A 21,217-nucleotide genomic window follows, 5' to 3' on the forward strand; every position below is an offset into this window, starting at 1 on the left:
ACCTGCTGTGGATTGGGGGGCAACTCTTGAATATTATACTGGGAACAACTATGTGATGGCTCGTTGGGCAAAGTCCAAGAAGATTCCGAAGAGTTCTCTCGAAAGAAATAAACTCTTCCAGTACCATCGTTTGCGGAATGCCACTGTAATCAAAAAGAGAAGAGTAAAAAATTAAAATAAAAAAATAAAAACAGACAGAACAAAAATTAAACAACGTTTTAAAGTAACAATTAGTTTCGAAATCGTCGAGTTTATGATATTGAGTCTTTAAAAAAAAAAATCCTTATTATGCCTTACGTTTCAGGTCGATTGGTGCGCTTCATCAGAAGGTTTTGTGAAAATGGTAAGTTGTTAAAGAAGAGTTGTATAAGTTACTGCTCTAGGTTCGTAATCGTAAAATCGTATTTTTTTTTAAAACGGAGAAAGAAAAAAGTAATAAATTGGAGCAGCCTATAAAGTGTATAATGTTATGTGTGAGTGGTACAATCGATTACATCGGGGTTGGTAATAAAGTCAATGCCATCTCGACTCACAACGTCCATTGTGACACAATCAGAGCAATAACTTGAGCAATTATCTAGCAGAATCTGTTGCTATGTGAATATTATGGTAATCATTCTAATTGTTTCATTAGATCGCCATATGCTATGGTAAAGGTAAAAAAGCAGATTATTAGATAGGTATCGAAAAACCTACTCCATAACAGGTAGCCAAAAAATGTGGATTCTCCAAAAAAGAAATTTCCTACCTTTTGGATCTCATGGGTAACTAAATACACAATTTTTAATCCCTCAGTGAATGCTGGACCGGATACCGAGCAGACAACGTAAATTACGTACAACAACGCACCTGTCAAAATTGGTTTGCCAAATTTCGTTCAGGAAATTTTGACATCAATGACGCTCCACGGTCTGGTCGCCCACAAGAAATTGAAACGAGCAATGTTAAGGCTAATGTTGATCAAAATCTCACCCAAACAGTGCGAGAAATTGCTATGGCCCTAGATGTGTCGCACACAAGTGAAGAAAACCATTTACACAAACTCGACTACGTATCCAGGCTTGATGCTTGGGTACCTCACTCTCTAACCGAAGCCATCTTCGGCCACACGCATTTCTGTTTGTGATTCACTCCGGAAACGGCAACAAATCGACCCATTTTTGAAAAGGTTGGTAACAGGAGATGAAAAGTGGATACTGTACGATAATGTAGTCCACAGAAAATCTTGGGGACCAAGAAGTGAGGCTCCTAGAAGAACGTCAAAACTCGGATTGCATCCAAAGAAGATTATGCTTTCCATTTGGTGGGATTTCAAGGGTGTTATTTTCTATGAGCTATTGCCATCAGGACAAACAATTGATTCAACTCTATACTGTACGCAATCAACAAAGTTGGATCAATCAATTTAAAAAAAAAAAGCGCCCAGAACTGGCATATCGAAAGGGTGTTGTTTTCCACCAAGACAACGCAAGGCCCCACATCTCATCGGTCACTCACAATAAATTATTAAGCTTTGGATAGGACCTTTTGCCCCATCCTCCGTATTCACCAGACCTAGCTCCAAGTGACTACCACTTATTCCGGTCTCTGCAGAACTCCATGGATGTAAAGCAATTCCAAAACGAACAGGACTTATTTGCCAACCAATGGCAATCGATGTATAGACTTTCAAATTTCAACCATCGATTGCCTAATAAGGCCACAAAACTTTTATTAAATACTACTTTTGCTGAAACAATTTTGATTCAATCATAATAATATCCGTTCCTCCATGAATGTTCTTTCAGAGAGTGGACTTTAAATATGTATAAGCTCGTAACTTATGGCTACAAGAAATTTTTTTGATAATTCTCTTTTTCTACAGGAGATTACGTAAAACATTAGAATATTTTTTTTATAGGAAGAGGCAGGTCATGGCTCTCCTATCTGACTAGCATTGGCATTTCCTTCCTCTACTTTCTGGATCATTCAATGTACGATTTCTTCCTAAATGAGTCACATTAAAAAACAGTCATTCATTTTTATAAACCGTGCTATGATAAACATTTCATCAAGAGGATCAATGTGCTCCTAATCATGTTTTCACGATAACAACTCAAAATAAAAAATCAGCACGATTGGATTACTTTTTATGCGACGAGCATTACAGTAAAATACTGGATCCCATGAAAGTAAACAATATGAAATATTAAGATTGAACTTCCTGCCATTTTTTTGTTTGCTTGATCACTCAAATAAACACAGATCATTAAAAAAAACAAAAAACTATTTTGCATTCTAAGATCCTCGAAACATTTATGTGCGGCGAAAACTTAATTTAAAATTTAATAAGATCGCAGTTCTTGTACTCTAGTGTTTTTTTTGAGATAATCTTTATCATCGCCAATTAAAACTTAGTATTCCTCTACTTTCTTTGTAGTTTTTGACGTATCTGTAAAGGGTATCCTAATATCGATCTTCAGAATGACCACCACTCACTTACCTCTGGGTCTTCATCATTATAAATTATAATATGGAAATCAGTTTCATCAAACGCTGACATATATAAATCTTTTTTCCACTGCACAATATCACTAGACTCACTGACATTATCACATATTTCTTCATTACCACCCAGATTTTCTGTGTCTTCTTCTTCTTCTTCAGTAACTGTATCAGTTACGAGACTAACCGTTGATGTCCAAGTATTATGAGTTGTTCCCGGATTATTATCTACACTAGATATCTCACTCAGATCATCGCGTATCATTTTATCCAAATCTGTACAACACTCTAAAAACTCTTTTAAAAAATGCACATGCGGCCGATCGATTTCATCTAATTGTTCGACTAATTTTTCAAAACTATGTACTAGGAAATTTAAAAACATCTCATCACTATTTTTATCTCTTTCAGTAGTCTTTCCATTAATAAATAATTCTTCTTTACACTTCGAAGTGTGTAATATGTAGCTACCATTGACGTCAAACATTGACATACGTGATTCGAGATTCAATTCACCAGCAAAACGTAAAGCGTTCTCACAGAGAGCTCTAAATAATCCGGGTTTCTCCACAAAACTACACCGATACACTGGATTACACTCCCATAATAATAATTCTCCTTGGTTGGACATGATTCATAATTGGTTTTTAGTGGTCAATGCCGTGTTGAAAACACTTGTGTTTTAACTTCCTTTCTGATATGATGAAAGTGTCACATGTAACTCCCACCACTTTTAAAAACATTCTTCTTTGTACTAAATGCAAAGAAAGGACAAAAAAAAAAACAACTAAACATGCATGGTCTTTATTATATTCTCTAAGGTCAATTGAAATTGACATCTGTTCTAAATTTTAGTACCATCTATGTTACTAAAGAGCTATTCGCTTACCTCACCCCACTTATCTATTCCACCTTCATTAAGTGTTTACTCATTTTTTATTTTATTTTAAAGAGAGAGGGTTAAAATGTGTAAATGAATCATACTAAGTACCAATCATTACACTTAACTTTAAGATGCCTAATTAATGTTTAATACTTTAAACATCAAGAGCGTGGCAAACTTTAGAAATTGAATCTTTTTTTACCAGAAATACTCCTTTAGAAGGAAACAATTTGAAGCGTACACTCTCTTGCCACTGTTGACGTAATTATATATTTTTAAACTTAATAGATATCTACACTTAATACTGTTGAAGGAAGCGTCATATGGAGCCCCTCACCCCACAAAAAAATCGAATAAAAAAGAAATCTTAAGCCAAGACCAAATGAAAACTTGTGGCAAGCGCCTTAACAATTACAGACAACTTAAAACAGAAAATTCTGCACATAATCTTCCAATGAACTAACATTTTTCTAAACACGGTGCTTTTGTAAACCCATTTTCTTATTTAGAGCACTAATATGAAGTACAAGACGTAAAAAAGTGATTCTGAGTGTTAAGAATAAAACATAGATCAGTGTACATGTTCCAACATAAGGGGAAGACCTAAATATTTATTATCATCTTAGGCGAGTTTCAAGCAAAGATGATCCTTGCCTGAGAAAAATGTTTCAAAATAAAATGCACTTTATAGTGATCTTCACGAATGCAATAAATTCACTAAGTTTACAGAAAATAGTTACAGCCGTTTTCTGGAAAATTTCAAACAGTCTTTTCACTCGTAGTGGCACTTTCGTTGACTGTACTATGCACAAAAGTGTTGTACGGGATCTCCATCGTACTGTCTAAACTAAGTGGGAAATTTGAGTTACTACAACATAAGTCGAAAAGCCAAATTCACCACTAATACTCACAAAACAATTTATAAAAATCACAAAGTCGAGCTCAAGAAAGCTGAAAACATACTCTCAATGAAAAATTCAAAACAGGAACTCAACAAGATCTGCTACGAGAAAAAAATAAATTCTTAGTAAGCTCAACTGAATTCTATTAATATTAATAAAGCCAATTATAAAATCACCAAGAACCCAATTAAAAATTATAATAAAATAATGAAGTTTTTTGTTTTCTCAAATAAAATCTATTAAAAGATTCCTAAACTCAGATACTCCTACGCAAACCACACTATGAGTCAACTGTACTTTATCAATTAAAAAGATCTCTACTTAAGTTATTGAAAACGCTATCGACATTTCCTACCGGTAGACTTCGAAACTGATTTTTTTTACACAAACATGGATGTTCAATTCTTGTTACAAATTACATCTTATAAATATATTTTTAAAAAAACTAAAAAATTAATAATTATTTACGATAATAACGTACATTTTATAGTAATTAAACTTTTATACTAACTGTAGTAATGTCTCCTTAATTAAACTGAACTAATTAATGGTGTCAGTAAATTAAATATTTCCTGCCTAGCATCTAGATAACTAAGCACATATACATCTTTCACCATACTTCTTCGGACAGTTTATTTATTTCCTAACATATTACGCCCGAACTTAAAAATTTACACGTTCGCTATTAATTTTTTCTATTTATACAATAAATAGAAATATATTTAATAGATTATTGAGCGTATAATTAGTGGAAACCAATTAAAATAATAATAATTGAGAGAAAACTTCCTATATGTATTATTGAACTTAGATTTGTTCCTTGGCCGCACGAGTAAAAACTATTTGGACCGTAACCATAGTGACATTTACAGTTGAGACAATGACGTGAGAAAAATATCTAAAAATAAAATTGTAATTAAGAAGCAAAAAAAAAAAGGTAAAAAAGTTCAAGAAAAAAAGTATTTGAAGACAACCGAAGAGATATTGAGTGGGAAAATTGGAAATTTTTGCAGTTGTGAAGGTCAAATTTTCTTTAAAAAATCAAAAAGTTGTATAATTTCCGTTATATCCGACTAGTGACTTCTCATACTAAGGTGGCTTAGCGAAGAGTATTAAACACTTAAGTTCTAGCTTAGCATTTTTCATTAAAAAGGTTTATGCGAAGAAGCTTTTAGAGCACACATTCTATAATGATGGTTCGGCTCTGTACCCTTAGCCATAATGACAACAAACCATCCTTCTTCAACAAACCCCGCACCATTTATTTGTCGATGTCCGATTTTACAACTGTCAACAATCTATAAAGAGCGTTGACGTAGACCGAGACACCACGAGATATGATTATGACCGAGACAATAACTGATATGTTCTCCATACAAATTAGAGAAAGTGGTATTAAATAAGGACTAGCTCACACTCTACTTCAATTAGGCTGGAAGAATTCTTGATAATCTTACTCTCTTTTCACCTCATGGTGGGCCAAAAAGAGCCAAATTCATAATACCTAGGGAAGCACTGGAAGGAAGAGATATGTTGGAACCCGAGAGTGGTTAACCCGTCTGTCTACAATTAACTACAAAGTTTGATTCTCTTAATTTAGGGGAGTAATTCAAAGAAGAGAGGAGTTTATTGGCACCAGAGTGGTTATATTTAACAATCAGCTCCCTGCTCTTCCCGGATCTCCCTTGAGGTTACCAGATGATAGAGGATACCCTCTAGGACACCCTCCCAAGGAACTCCATCAGCCACAACAACAATAAGATACACAAAAGTTACTAAAGAAAAGAAAAAATACACATACCCGATCTCCAGTGGCTGAATGCACATACGATGTAAGTTGCGTTTCTGTATCCACATGAGTACTCCAACCCGTGGGAAGATCAACTGGAGGTGTTGTCGGTGGTTCACTATCATTACCAGAAGGCACTATACCAGGATTTCGATGACTCCATCGAACCGCAGCTTCTCTAGCCAGTTCAAGGCAATTCGCATAAATTACTTCTTCACTTTCTTGCTAAAGATTTGAGAGGAAAAAAAAAATTAATACATTTAGTTTCTTATTAAATATAAACAGTTAACCCTAAAAGTAAGTTATCCGGGAACTCAAAATCCCATGAGCATAGAAAACTTGAACACCCATAGCCTATTGTTGGCGAAACGAGCTCATTGTCCTAGGTTAATGGTGATAGCGCTACTCCTAATCTCTTAAAACAATTCTGTTACTCAGTGATACCTAATCAATACCTAAATACCTCTCTTTCTTTAGTAAGAAGGATTTAGATTTTTTTAGACGGCCATGTCTAGATACCTTTGGCATTCTTCTCTGCCACCATTGTCTACTGACAGCAGAGAGCCAACAGATATCCAAGTCGAAAGTGCTATCAGTACCGATGCCTATTAACTAAATGCTGCCCTAAAATCACTGCTGAAAAGCAAAAAAATAAAAAACCTGATATGAGCTTGATTAAGAAAGACAAAGCTACTGCCAAATGACAAACGAAAAAATGAAAAACCATCTAACAATGCAAGGAAATAAAACAATGATATAGCACTAAAAATAATAAATTAATATTGCACAAAATAGGGAATAGATGACCAATATTTTCAATTACAATAAATATTATTGTTCAAAATATGTAATTTATCAATTTTTATATTCTACTGAGACGTCGAACTTTTTGGTTCTGACCCGAACGCTTCAGAAATTGTACTGTTTTGCTACAAATCTGATGCCACAGTAATTTTCACCGAACTTTCTCGTGATATTTTCTTTTGCAATACTTCAAAGCAAATATTTATATTTCTTTCTCTTCTATCAGTTTATCATTTCTGCTTTATGATCGTCATCATTGGCTTTGAACTTCAAAGGCGGGAATTTGATCAGAGTTTTTCTTGAAAGCGAAGATGTCTGGTCTGGCTGTGAGTGACACCTCCTCAAAACTGTTAACGCTTTTTTAATTTAGCCTTTGTCTTCAATAATTCTAAGTTGGCATCATGAAGTCGACTAGTGACAAAGAGCTTGTAAATCAGAACAGCAGTGCCGTATTTTTAATAATAATTATTAAAGAAATAATCAAGGAACAGGGTAAAAAAATTTAGAAAAGAATATAGTCTTCATCAGATTAAGGAATTAACAAATAAATAAACGATATCCATTTATACAATAAAAAAATTAACATAAAAAACTAAGAAAACAAAAATAATATTTCAAAATAACCAGTAATGGGGAAGCATTGTGACATTTAACTGTTTTATCCAAACAATTTACGGTCAACCACCTCTACAGTTTCTGACATTTCTTTATTAATATCACAAATAATTTATTTTCCAGTGGCTTTAAAAAATAAAAATAAATAAAATGTTTTTTGGACAATTTTAAGCTTAAGGAATAAACACAGATGTTAGTATCATATTTTATTTTTATTAAGAAGTTGCAGCAGTTAAAGAATCGGAATTGATTGCATTATCTACGGTTGTTCTGTTTCAAGAAAGTGGCTTCTTCCGAATTTCCGGCTCTCATACTGACATCATCGACTTCATCCCTACAACTTAATCTCACTTTTTTTTTTTTATTCTTTCTATCTTAAGTATTCCATAAAAACACCTTTATTAGCATTGAATGATAATTGTTGCACTAAAATATGAAAGGGCGATACTGCGTTAGATTCACCTTTCTGATCCTCAGATGTCAACTCGTTAATTATAATTTAAATATGAGTTGGCCGGTATTAAACTTTATTCAAGTTATACGAGAAAACACTGTGCAACCTATAAGAAGAATCAATTATTTTTATTATACAAATGAGATTTTATTATTTTATGATTAGTACATATAAAAAAAAAAAATAAACTAAATATGAATATTGGGTACATTACTGTTCCCAAAACTTCCCTTAAAAAATAATTCCCTAAATAGGGGAACCATTATCATAACGTGTATCACACCAAACTTGCTTGAAAGCCCACGTTGCAGAATCTTCCCTAGAATTCTGTTTCTTTAATTCGGAAAAATCAGAATATCTTAGGAGGGCATTAGAAGAAAGAGTCGTTTTGGGATAATAAAAACATTCTCACAATTTTACAATGGCTGAAACTGAATATGGGCAGAAATCGTTCATATTTGCATTGTTTTAAAATTCTGGTTAACGCAAGAATGCCAATGAGAACAATCCAGCAAACTTCTCAACATGGTAGCACCTAATCGTTAAGTGCTCTCTCTCAAAGGGAATTACTGATGAGAATCATAACTTTGCAAGAAAACTTTGTAGGTTTTATCATTTCAATCGATGTCATTAAGTTATAAAGATAGTGACGACTGATTATTTATCTAGCACCTTAGCTGTACTTGAGTTTAATATTTTTATTATTTTAAATATTTTGTCGGTATCGGTTTGTATTTTCTATAAATACCTACAATAATCAGAACTCAGTTGCAGGGTCTACTAACAGTGACTGAAAGAATTAAAAAAAAAATCATCTTGGAGTCGCAGTGTAGAGCACACCTTTAATAAATTAAATAAAAAAAAAGAAGATAAAACTAACATAACTAGAAAAACAAAATTACGGTGATATATAACGAATGACAGTAACCAAATACTGTCAAATTAAAAAAAAAAAATTAATTCTCAAGGTAATCAGGAAATTAACGAAATACTAAAATAATGAAGTATAAACAAATAGCAGTAAATGAAACACGCCCAAAAAAAGATTTTGAATATAATAAATTTGAATTGATTACCCTTATCATCTTAAAATAAATTTTTGAAATGAATAATGAAATCAGATTTTTTAAGATTTACTTAATGATAAACATAAAAAGTGAAGTGAACCAGTCATCTTAGTAAGCCTAGCCTTCCCAGTTATTGTAGTTTAGCCATCAAACAACATTAACTGATACCACTTTTTTTCCTTGTTTAATAAATACTTTGAAAAAACATCGTTAAATTAGAATTATTATGGATTAATCGTTGATAGTTTTTGCAAATCATCCCCGATCTAAAGTCTACGAGGGAATAAAACAAGTCATGGTCAGATAAATAATAGGGTAGAGGGTCAGAATAACTGGACTGTGTTAACCTTGCCAGCAACAAATTTAATATGCGTAAATATTCTTGTTAATAATATGCAAACCTAGCGATCACTTTTTTTAGTAAGTTTTTTAAACTAGCAGGCTAAGTAGTTCAAAAAACATAAAATACACAATGTGTGAAAAAATACTGGACGTCACATCACGTTAGGTGACCCATCGGGGCTTTTAGCATCGAAGGAACAATATGGGAACATTGTTTGCCGTGTTTATTAATTTAAAAAGTCATAATGCCATCATACCCTGGCTCCGGAAGTGACGTATAAAAGGCCGAACACGCGTGTCAAAAAAAACTGCACCACCCAGAATTGAAGTTTAACTTTTTCATCACTGCCAATTTTCATACATCTTGCCACAGACAAAAACGGGACTTGTTTCTAAAGTATTTTTTTTCTAGGCTTATCACTGGAGCCTTATCAGTCTGATTAGTATTGCCTTATTAATCGTGTCAATGACATGGCTCTAGTAAAGAACACCTAACGAGCAACACAAGGGACATCCTTTGCCACAATTAGCAAAGTCGTTTTTTAAACACAGCAGGGCTCTGTGTTTACCCTGAGGCTACACTAACCTATCACTCGTAGTTACTGTGCGCCATTTGGGCTTATGAACATAGGCAAACTCTTAACTCATTATTGTTCTTGCCATTACAGACTTCACCATATACTTTTACTCAAAGAAAACAGTGAGTTTTTAGGTCGATACTGGTAATTTTAGGTCTTAGCTAAATTAGCCTTAAAAACACTTCCTCAAGTAACCCATGTTTAAACGCTAAAACTATTGGAGCCACATATCTGAGTTCATTAGTGCCCATAGAGTCTGACTGCCAACCATTGAGCAGAAGTAAAAAGCTTCTACGAAGTAGAATTAAACGCGAGGCCTGACTTCAAAGCACTACTACTGTATTATGTTCCGTTACTAAATAATAATAAATGATACATTCAAGTATATAAACTACACATTTAGTCCAGTAAAGTTTCTAATAAAATGTAAACTGCGATTCAGCAAGGAAAGAAAACGCTTTTGCTGTTACAAGCCGATTATAAAGAAGTAAATTGAAAAATAACTTATATTCTACAATATTTTTTATTGAAACGTTATTAATTTTGTGTTTGTAACGCTATATCGAATGTGATTCGAGTTGTGTATTGTTTACACGTGGTCTAGATAAGCAGTTTATATGGCCAGATACATTTTAAACGATCTAGACTGTATTATTAAAAACAAATGTTATATTAAATAAATAAATTCATCTCATAAGAGGAGAAGAGAGTACATCAGAGTAGAAAGAGAAGTTTTCAATATCTAAATCAAAAATCCAGAGTTCAAAACCCAATAAAAGAAGATTCCCCACAATCTTCTGTATTGATTTCCTAGGAATTACAACTCTAAGGGCAATGCCAAATAGCCAAACCTCACACTACATTCAGCCCTTCCATTCAAAAATCTTGTACACAATAGTCAATGTTCTCTCTATTAATCCAAAATGACTTTTGCTTTCCCCAAGTAATTTTTTTCTTCTTTTTTTTGCATCAAGTTATAAGGTTTGTGTTTCTTAAGGTTAAAATCAAGTTTCAAAAAAATGACTATTCATTTAAAATGGGGTCTGATTCCCACACTGCTGTAGTTTTTTTTTTTTTTTTTTTTAGATTATGAAATGAAGCAATTCTTGATTCAAGAATAACGTATTATCCTTATGCGTTTCTACAAAACAATTTAATTTTTTAAAAAATTATAAAAACGCATTGAACAGAGAAATATTTTCAGCCAAAGGAAGAAGGTTCATATTAAAAGGGCAAGTAGGTTGATTGTTGTAAATTACTTAATGGATTCACCATCACCATTTTATCGGATCAGTGTTCTACTAAAATATAGTAGTATTAAATATTGTTTAAAAATAAAAAGAAATTAAGTATTTTTTAAATATATTAGTTAGCATTGAGAAACATAACAATTGCGTTATTGTAAGTTAATTCATTTTGTTATCAGTAGAAAGAGATATGATAAGAAAGTTATGCAATGGATAAACATTATGATGATTAAGAGTTGAAGAATACAAACTTAAGCTATTTAAAAGCAGAATCCATAATATTTAAAACATAAGCATAAAAAGTAAAAACTGAATAATAAACTACTTACAATTACAGGTTTCGTCTTACGAGGTTTAGGCTGAGGCACTTTAGTTTTATCAATACTCTCAGAACTGGAAGCCCCAACTGTGCTGTCTATCCCACCGCTTCCCACTGAATCTGAACTGTCTTTAAGATTATTATTTTCACCATATGAACAAAGAAATCTGGCCATATTTCTTTGCAGTTTTTCAGTAACCTCATGTAAAGTCTTACTGGGTCTGGAAACATTGTTTTCAAGATCTGGTAATTGTTCCACACTTTTTGTATGATTGGATTTTGTTTTATCATTGTCAGTTGCTGTTAAATCTGGTGTTGAACTTGAAAAAGATCTTGTAAGTTTCTTTTTTTCCTCAGTACCTACTTTAAAACTTCCTACGTATTTAAGTTTACTATTTTTTTTTTGTCTTGGTCTAAATTCAATTTCTTTGGCTAACTCAGCTAGAGAAGAGGACAGATTGTCATCAAGAATATTGGCCTCGGCCACGATATCACCTTTCTTTTTAGCCATATCCGTAGCATACTGAACAACTGGTATTCGGCCATATCTAGCTGATAACTTATCTGGATTAGATAACTCATCACAATTTAGCATTACCTTAGTTTTTGCGAATTTCTGTTCAGGTTGTTTAACATTCACACTAACAGTGAAGTTCTTAGGTGGCGAATCGCCTCTACATTCAAGCACCAAAGATTCTCTACCTTCACCAAGTTCTCGTACATAAGTTGAAGGGACATAAAAAGGTCGCCTTCCATTACTTCTAATAACTTGCCACCAGTCTTCATTTGTTTTCTTCAAAAGAAGTAACTTTTCACCTTCCCTAATTGAAATTTTCTGTCCTTCTTTAGTAGAATATTCAAAATCGTACAAAACTTCTACGTTAGTATCATGAACCTCCATTTTCTTATTACTTTATCACAAAACAAAATCTTTTTACTGTTCTTTGGCATCTGAATATTCCATTGAATTCACTATACATTGTTAAACTTGGCTGTATTTAGATTAAGACACGTTCTGGAATAACTGTAACAGAAAGGCCATCAGAAAATATTTTTAATCAACACAATCTTCTACTAACATAACTCCACTAATAAGCAAGAAAGACACCTCTTCCAAATACTATCAATAACTGCATTGTAAACTGTAATAGTTTATTGCAGCATAGTCACTGATAAAACAACTGTAACTCAATTAAATGTAGGCTTTTTCAACTAATAACATCTTAACAATATACTTACCATAATAAAACTACAAACACTTCTAAAATCATGAATTTTATAAGAAAAATTAAACAAAAATAACAAAGGCTATCAGTCTTCCACGTAACACTTAAAACTAATTTCGTGCCCACCCTTTTCGCAATTGTAACCTTTACATCAAGTAAACACACAGCCATGAAAATATTACTTCACGTACTGGCGGCCTTACATAACCTTCTTCCTTTTTTTTTAAATACAATTTTGGAGAAAACGATCAGATCAAATAAATAATAATAAGAACAAATAAATTGGGCACTTTTTAAAATTATTTAGCTTTCACAGTCAAATGGATACATTAATCAAAATATTTGATTATTTCAGAAGTGCAATTAAGTAGATTTAACAATATTTGAACGAAATTGTTAAATTTAATTCTAAACAAATTCTATTCTTTAAATAAGGTCGTGTTTTGTTTAGCTCAGCTAATATTGGCCAAATTTAGTCCTACTAATAGTAACTCTTAGAAAAATAATTTTTTATGGTAACAAAATTTGTCAGTCACCACGCCAAAATCATGTTTATAAATCAAAGACATTAATATAAAACAAATAAAAACAATTTTTAATTTAACAAATTTTGTTTCTACTTGTAAGTGCTAAAATACATGCTATGGTACTTTCTTTGTCTAATGTGTAAGTTGAACTAATAAAAAATATAAATAAAATTGGCCTGAAGTTAACAGCGTTTGTTATTTTTTCAAAATTTAAATAATCCAAAATATTTTAATGAATAAAAATAACCTAATTTATTGCAGGCTAAAGAAAAAATTTAAGCTAAATCTAGTTGGGTGTTGAATTTAGTTCTTTTTATAAATGACAGAATGCGTGCAATGGTACTTCTTGAGTCCATTTCACATACGATAGATACTGAAAGAACAGCAAAAACCAAAATCAATAATTTGATGCGGTGTCGCAGTGTAGTATATTTCGACAATCCAAATTTCGTAAAAAAAAAAAATCGTCTATGATTTATGCTGTGTTAAAAAATTAATATTTCTGCTACTTGGTTATTCCAGCTATTTTTTATCTACACATTTTATGTAGCACTTTCACTCAGGGTCCTTCTTTATTTTTCAACTAAGCTAATGGGTCATTGAGAAACACTTGAGTTTTTAATTGTTTGAATATAAATTACACTGAAAAAGAAAAGTCTTATTTAAATTGATATAATTAACAACTAATTTCGATAGTTAGCTTACTAAATGCATACCATCAAAGCACTAAATAAGATTTTATTTTACCCAAGATTTTCTGTCTTGAATGTTTAACTTTTTTTTTCTTTCAGGTTTTATTTATTTTTATCCATGCCAATTAATATAACTTAATAACGAGTATTTTACAATGATTTTCACTCTTTAGTTAATTATCTTTAGTTAGTTAAATATTGCAACAAAGTTTGCAATTTCCCTTCCTAATAATCTTACGTGACTAAACATATTGATTGAAAGCTCTTTAGTCCTTTAGACGATTTTTGATGGATTGTCTGGTTCGAAGAATCAGTTCCTGAACTTGGTGCAAAGGTGGCGGATAAAAGCTAGGTATCCTTGCTGAAACGTGTCTCTAATTCCATTACATAACTTTATATCCTCTATAAAATCGTAAGTTAACAAGTTCCTTACTAATTCAAATTTAGTGTGTTGAGATTAACCAAAGGTTAATTCAGCTAGACTCAATTTTCGCCAACTTTGTTGTACTTAAAGGTAAGAGGTCTAATCCATTTCCTCACAGTGATGGCCACTTTAAACTCTTTACCTTAGGGATCGCCTCCTGCCGCCACACATATTCCAGTTTAGGTAATGTCTGCTAGGAAGGTGTCAAATATCCACAAATGCCAAAGCGCCTACAAAATACAAATTTTCCAAATAAAATCATGTAAATTATTAATTATACAATATATACAATAAAATTTGTGCAAATATGGTGTATTTTTCAAGGTAGTAATGAAATGTGTAGGAAAATATAAAATTAATTATTTTTTTAAAAACTTTTCATTAAGAGTAGTCTGAATGGTAAGTGCGTTTTTGTGGATGTGAATAGAAATCTCAAAATCCAAAAATAGAAATTCAATCGGTACGTTACCTGAGCTGCATTTCTCCAAAAATGCTCAATAATTGATTCTCTTTAATTATCGTCTAATTTTTTTTTTCCGCCTGAATGCCCACAACTTTTATTTAACTATTCCACCAGAATTTGATTGGGTTCTTGGGAATCCTTCCTCTAATCTGCCCTTTCTCTATTTGTCTTATCAAATTATTAGTCATTCAATGAGTCCTAAATTAATCTAGGAAAAGTCATTACTTTGTCCGGAGTTTAATAAGATTGAAAATATATAGCCCAATTTACCACATATTTGAGTGATGTTGTACTATTGTCATTTGACCACTAAATAAGTTTAGAATTCCATTGGCTAATACCAATTCTCGACAATTTCCTACAGTTAGAAAAATAAAAAAGGCGGGTTCTCTAAATTTGACCCATAAATCAGATAGCCTGTTCTGATGACTAATCAAAGTGACTCATCTGGAAAAAAAATCAGAAAAGTCTATAGCGAAGAGAAGAAAGAGGATCTTAGAGCTAGTAATGGGGAAGCTACTAGAAGGGTCAGGACCGTCTTCTAACTAGGTTATTCACCATAGTCTTTTTTATTGAATATTACTCTTTTTATGATGATGGAATTATTCAAATTGGGTATTATGGTAAATAAACCTAACAAAAATCTGGTGAGAATACAACAGAACAATCTATGAGTGTAGTTATTGCAATAGTTTTAAAATTAAAAGCCTAAAAGTGTATGCTTAAAAACTACATAAATTCAGAGACGAAAAACATGTGAATGGGTCATACTTGGTAGATAGAGAGGAACCCTAACTACCCCTTAAATGGAGCCGATCAAGCAAACATTTTTCTCTTTCAAATCTCCCATTTTACACAAATTGCTAGGCAAATACATTTAGAGCAGATATAGGTAAAAATCAATTCATTTCACTTATAATCCAGGAGGAAAAGTCGTTTTGAGATTATTTGGTGGCGTTGTCATGACAAATTTGTCTCACAAAGTTCCATTACAGCGATAATATTCCTGTCACAATTAATATATTTAGTACAATAACCATGTGTGAAGAAATTTTGGAAATTATCCCTTGAGAATCGCAATATAAGAAGAATAGTAGATTTTGTTTTGCACCCGAGTATGTCTGTGTACATTAGAAAGTGACTAGGCACATTGGCCAGACTAATGCTTGGATGTATGAGAACTAGAAGCACATATACCATGTCAATACTAGAGAGAAATGGGTCACGTTTTGAGAAATGCCAGGCAATTTAGGCAGCGTTGGATGTGTTAAATTTATGGGTAAACAATGAAGTTTAGTTAATGCAGAAATTATTGTGTACGCATCAATCATATAAGCCAAACAGATTTACTGGGAATACATTTTGCATTGATTATTAGTCTTTTAAGAGAATTGAATTGAATAATAGAAATTGAATGATTATTTGTAAAAATTACAATTAGCAGTCCGATCTTTTTGAGGTTACAGGCTGCAATCTTCATACACGTCTAAGAGGTACATTTTCTTAAAATTTATCACGATTTTTCCTTCAATTGAAACAAAATATAAAACTTTCATTGATAACATAATATTCGGCAGTTATCTATTTTGATTTAATTTAATGCGCGCCATCCGAATGCCAACATTATCTGTCATTTGTCTTCCAAAACTTTTTTAGAGCATTGCCGGCCTTTGGACAACTTAATCTCGTTACAGACAACAGTGTCCATCACAAAGAAGATCAAAATTAAGCGCAGGATGCACTAAAACCAGGGATCTATGCCCTAATCTCTTCCTAAGCCACGTTTTCACGATTTGTCTAAGTAGTCAATAAAAATTATTGCTTTCCAAACGCTAGATGATAAATTACCTTTCTGATAGACGAAATCCTTTTAGCGTTTTTGGTGTCTTCCTCCCATTTTTAATTGTCGCATCTTTTTTGGCACGTAGTAGTGATGCCACGTTTCATCAACATCCATTATAACTATTCAGGACACAGAATCTGATGGATTATTTTGAAAACTATCCAACACATATTGCTGATAAATTCGTTTTGCATCTGTTAAACAAATACTGCATTAATCTTCCGATAAAAAAAAAAAGCTTCCTGCTCTTTAATTCTTAATGATAAATATACCGTATTCTTTCTTTTGATCTGTCTACGGTGTCAGCATACTATAATTACCTTAATCGCTGTTCCTTCTATACCTGGGCCACGAACAATAAGCTTACCCTGAATGTAGAAAAGACCAAAGCTATTGTTATTGGCTCCAACCCACTCCTTAAATCATTGGCTCCTCTTCCTAATCTTTTCCTTTACAATACCCCAATAAAATATTGTCCCTCTGTGAAAAACCTTGGTATCACTTTCGATCAAAACCTATCCTGGAAAAACCATGTTTCCCAAATCTCTCGCCGTTCCATCCATATCCTTAAGCAGTTTAATAGTTCCCGTCACCTTTTTCCAATTAAGACCCGGCAACTCCTAGTTTCCTCTCTTATATTCCCCCATTTCGACTATGGTTGTTTAGTGTATGGCGGTCTATCTGGTGATATTGAAGCTAAGCTTAAGCGCCTCATGAACTGCTTCATAAGATTTATTTTCAGCATTTCCAGAGACTCTCGCATTTCGCACTGCTACGATGAGTTGAAGTGGCTTTTTCCTGTCTATCGCCGCCAATATTTTTTGGCTTCTTTCCTTTTTCAAGTCATCCAGTCTCAAAGGCCTTCCTATATTTTTCAACTCCTTAAGTTTAAATCCTCCATCCATTCCCGTAACACTAGATCTCGCTCATCTGATCTTTATATTCCCTCTCACCGTACCTCATCCTTTGACAAGTCCTTCCTCATACGTGCTACCTCTCTATGGAACTCCTTGCCTTCATCTGTCCGCCATGCTCCTACCCTATCCATCTTTAAATCCCGTCTATTCAGTTATCTCCTTTCTATTCAGCTTCCTCCGAAATTCTAATTGTTTTAATTCATTTCCTTAATTTCTGCTGTTTTATTATTTTATTTTTACTTTCATTTTCACTTTTGTAAATATTTATTTATTTATTTAATTTCTCTATAATCACAGGCCAAACTATTAAGGCCTCTATTTGTACCTGTATTTATTCTTAGGGGACAATTGTCCCAGAATAATAAATTTCTTTTCTATTCTATTCTATTCTATTCTATTGTGCGTACTTCTCTGTTTTAACTTTGGTTACTGTTTTAGATGTAGGAATAAGCACCTGGTAGTTCTTTACAAACTTTGGATAAACTTTTATTAATTTTATGATGGCAAGATATAACAAAAAAAAAAGAAGAAAAAAATGGGTTAAATTTTAAGAAACTTAATTTCCCGGGCATTTTTTAAGTAAATTATTAACTACATTTTATACATTCTATCAGGCTGTACTGTAATTTATGGCAGGCCTACAACTCCATCCAGTACGATCTAAGTACCTGACCTCACTATTACCTCTCTCGAGCGATAAATTCGCTTCAATTACTGAAGTTCACGCTTGAAATGTGATGTAGTAGTTAAAAATTGTAACTGTGCCAAAACTAGCCAATCAAATTGACTCTTTTGTTTAGCATCATGTCTCAGATCATCGCAACAAGAACTCAATCTTCTACTAAAACCAAACTAATTATGAAATCAAATCTAGGATGGGGATAAAATAAACATATAATATTTTGAACCCAAGCTGACCCTATATCGGTTCGCTTCCACAGGTGGTGGCTGAGACATGCGCGCCCAAACACCCTCAATGTTAAAGCCATTCTAACTCTGAGAACATACTCCGTGTTCGGGCCAGTTGTACTCGGTCCACCGAACTGCGGCCAAACTTCCCTCCCAATTCAAACGATAAGCCTAACATAAAGAGGTATACTTCTCTTCACCGTATTTAGAGTTTCGTTTGCAATTTTTATTAATTCGCGATTTTAACAATCAATGTAACTAAGTTAGTTTTTGGTGAACTATTTTAAGTTCCAACAGTACCTGTTGAGCACCATGAGCTTCTTTTTAGTTTTATTCATGTTTTTTATAAATGGTAAGTATTTTATTTTAATTTTTGCAATTAATAAAATTCATTTGCCGCTTAACAAGCAGCATAAATTTGTAATATAGAACTTTTATTAACATTTAAATCTAATGTTTTTATTTTAAATTTCAGAGTGCTTAAAACCTATATCACATTCACCCTTTATCTTAAAGATTAAATGTTTTTATTTCAACAGGAACATTACAAATTAAAAGATCAAATTAGATAAAACATTTTAAACAGCTTAAATTGCGGCTTAAGCTTTTTAAGATTACTAATTATGGAAATGAGGAGGATAATTGAAAAGCTTTAAATATTTTTTGAAATTTTCTGGATCTTAACTTTTTTCAGCATTAAAAATTCATAATTTTTTTTTATTAATTTGAATAAACATTTTTAACCTTGGAATCTAGTAACTATTTTGAGGTTTAATCCCCTTGTACTTAACCTTTATCTATTTAATATATGGTTTTAACAATAACTTCAGGAGTAAAAGAAAAACGTTTTTACTTAAAAAAAACTAAGATAAAAACAAAATCAATCGAGAAAAAATACTTACCGAAAAACGACCTTTGCAGCAATTTTGTACTTACACATTTAGTGAATTTGCTGCATATATTAAATATTTTTATTTTTTATTTTTTAATACTGCCAAGCCAATAGAGTAAAAGTGATGAGAACGTTTTACTAATGTCTTTATGGCTTTACTAATGTTTACATGGCTTCTTCGATCGAATGCCGAACGTATTCCAATCCTGAAAAAAAAAAATAATAATAATGTAGCTGAGTCTACCCTTAAGTTCATGAATACATTTTTGCCACATTACATTGTGGCATACTAATAGTTCAAATCTAACCGGCCAAAGACCGATGAGAAACTTTTTCTTTAAATATTTTGTAAAATAAATTTCCTTCTGGTAAATTCAAAACCAGTTATCTTAGTTCACTGTAGGGGCTTCTAGATAATATTTTAAACAGGAGAAACTTATCTATCAATGCTGCCTGTTGAAGAAAGAATTCTTTTTCTTTCCAGGCTGTTTTAAGGAAACGTATATTCAACTTTTTTTTTATCTCCAAAATGATTAAAATATAACATCCTGTGGTTTCATGTCGTTCCGGTGGTTCTTTTTATTATTATTATTATTTACACTTTCTTTTATTAATATGACTGTTAAATTGAAGATACAATGCGAGGGGAACACCTGGATGGCCTAATTCATCGATGAACCTTTTGGTTAAAGGGATTTTTTTTTGTATTTTAAATACTTTCATAAAATCTTATTGAACATTACAAAAGTTTTTTGAAAATATATAAAGAATTTCATCAAAATACTCTTAAAAAGTCTCTTCCTTCAAAATCACAGTTCTATGAATAAAAAAGGAAAAAGAAGATTCAAGTAGAAGTGGTAGGACTTCCTGTAAGTACTTAATGAAGAAAATCCTTTGAGAAAACTGTAGAAAGGTGAAGATACTCTTTAGTAAAGGAACAATTTCCGGACACTTAATAGAAAAACAGACGAACTTGGAATGTTTAAATTCCCAATAAAACGCTCTTAAATTAATACAAGCAAAATAAATAAATACAATTTACAGAAGTAGATGGATGTATCTTAGTGTGTATAATCAGTTACAAGAAAATGGTCTGGGGCATTTACGCCAGTAGAATAGTAACGAACTGATGAAAATAAAAAATGCAAAAATCAATGTTTGCTATTCAGATTTTACCATTTTTATGCAAAATACTAGCTGGAAAAATCTTATACTTTTTTTCATAAATTACTTTTCATCTGGCTCGAATATATAATTTGATTAGTTAATATCGTAGAAATTTATTTATTACTTTAAATATTAATATATTAAAAACCACTTTTAGAGGAGTTTTGGTTTATAGCTTCACATATTACTTTATTATTGATATTTTTATGGGAACTTATCGAATAACCTTTTGATGCAAATGGTTTCGTGAAACAATAGATGCTTATTTCATATTCATTAGTGCGAAAAAAATTGTCAGCTGGGTATTATTAAATGTTATTGTGATATTAATTACGTTAACCTTGAATACATTTTAGTTATAGTTTTTTGCCATTTCAACTTTACATTTAAAAAAAATCATTCTAATGAAGGAAAAAGTAGATATAGATCAATACTTTGATGCCTAAGACAATCTAATTCATTAAACTTCTGCCTGATGCTACATTGTTTTTGGTAATTTGTTTGCAGTGTACTTAATCCGATCTGGACTTACAGACTTGAGCTGTGGGGTTCAACCAAACTTTCCTATTTACAAAAAATACAGTCCTTCCAATCAAAAATTCTCCGTCAGATTACGAATTCTCCAATTTATGTCTCTAACTCCACCCTCCATAAACGATCTCAAAATCTCATA

The 21,217-nt window shown here is 32.2% G+C and overlaps 2 protein-coding genes across 9 annotated transcripts in view; one reads left to right on the forward strand and one right to left on the reverse strand.

The window, feature by feature from the left end:
* The window catches only part of LOC141458306 (rho GTPase-activating protein 15-like), an 85,763-nt gene that overhangs the window by 18,514 nt on the left and 46,032 nt on the right, over window positions 1-21,217 (reverse strand). For 5 of the 8 annotated variants that reach the window (XM_074136095.1, XM_074136093.1, XM_074136094.1 and 2 more), the window contains 6 exons: window positions 19,388-19,583; window positions 16,665-16,853; window positions 14,363-14,583; window positions 11,495-12,508; window positions 6,071-6,283; window positions 3-143 (listed from right to left, as the gene is read on the reverse strand). In XM_074136095.1, coding sequence (XP_073992196.1) covers window positions 3-143; window positions 6,071-6,283; window positions 11,495-12,385 — 1,245 coding nt within the window. In that variant the 5' untranslated portion in view covers window positions 12,386-12,508; window positions 14,363-14,583; window positions 16,665-16,853; window positions 19,388-19,583. Of the gene's footprint in view, window positions 1-2; window positions 144-2,482; window positions 3,374-6,070; window positions 6,284-11,494; window positions 12,509-12,723; window positions 13,074-14,362; window positions 14,584-14,822; window positions 15,264-16,664; window positions 16,854-19,387; window positions 19,584-21,217 lie in introns of those variants that run through there. The other 3 variants (XM_074136092.1, XM_074136096.1, XM_074136098.1) reach the window with 3 other exon arrangements.
* The window catches only part of Ret (protein kinase receptor Ret oncogene), a 113,783-nt gene continuing 110,554 nt past the window's right edge, over window positions 17,989-21,217 (forward strand). The window contains exon 1 of the mRNA XM_074136082.1: window positions 17,989-18,837. Coding sequence (XP_073992183.1) covers window positions 18,798-18,837 — 40 coding nt within the window. The 5' untranslated portion in view covers window positions 17,989-18,797. The remainder of the gene's footprint in view (window positions 18,838-21,217) is intronic.

The sequence above is a fragment of the Rhodnius prolixus genome, unplaced genomic scaffold (genome assembly GCF_049639745.1).
Source record: "Rhodnius prolixus isolate KJV_2025 unplaced genomic scaffold, Rpr scaffold_5, whole genome shotgun sequence".
Lineage (NCBI taxonomy): Eukaryota > Metazoa > Arthropoda > Insecta > Hemiptera > Reduviidae > Rhodnius > Rhodnius prolixus.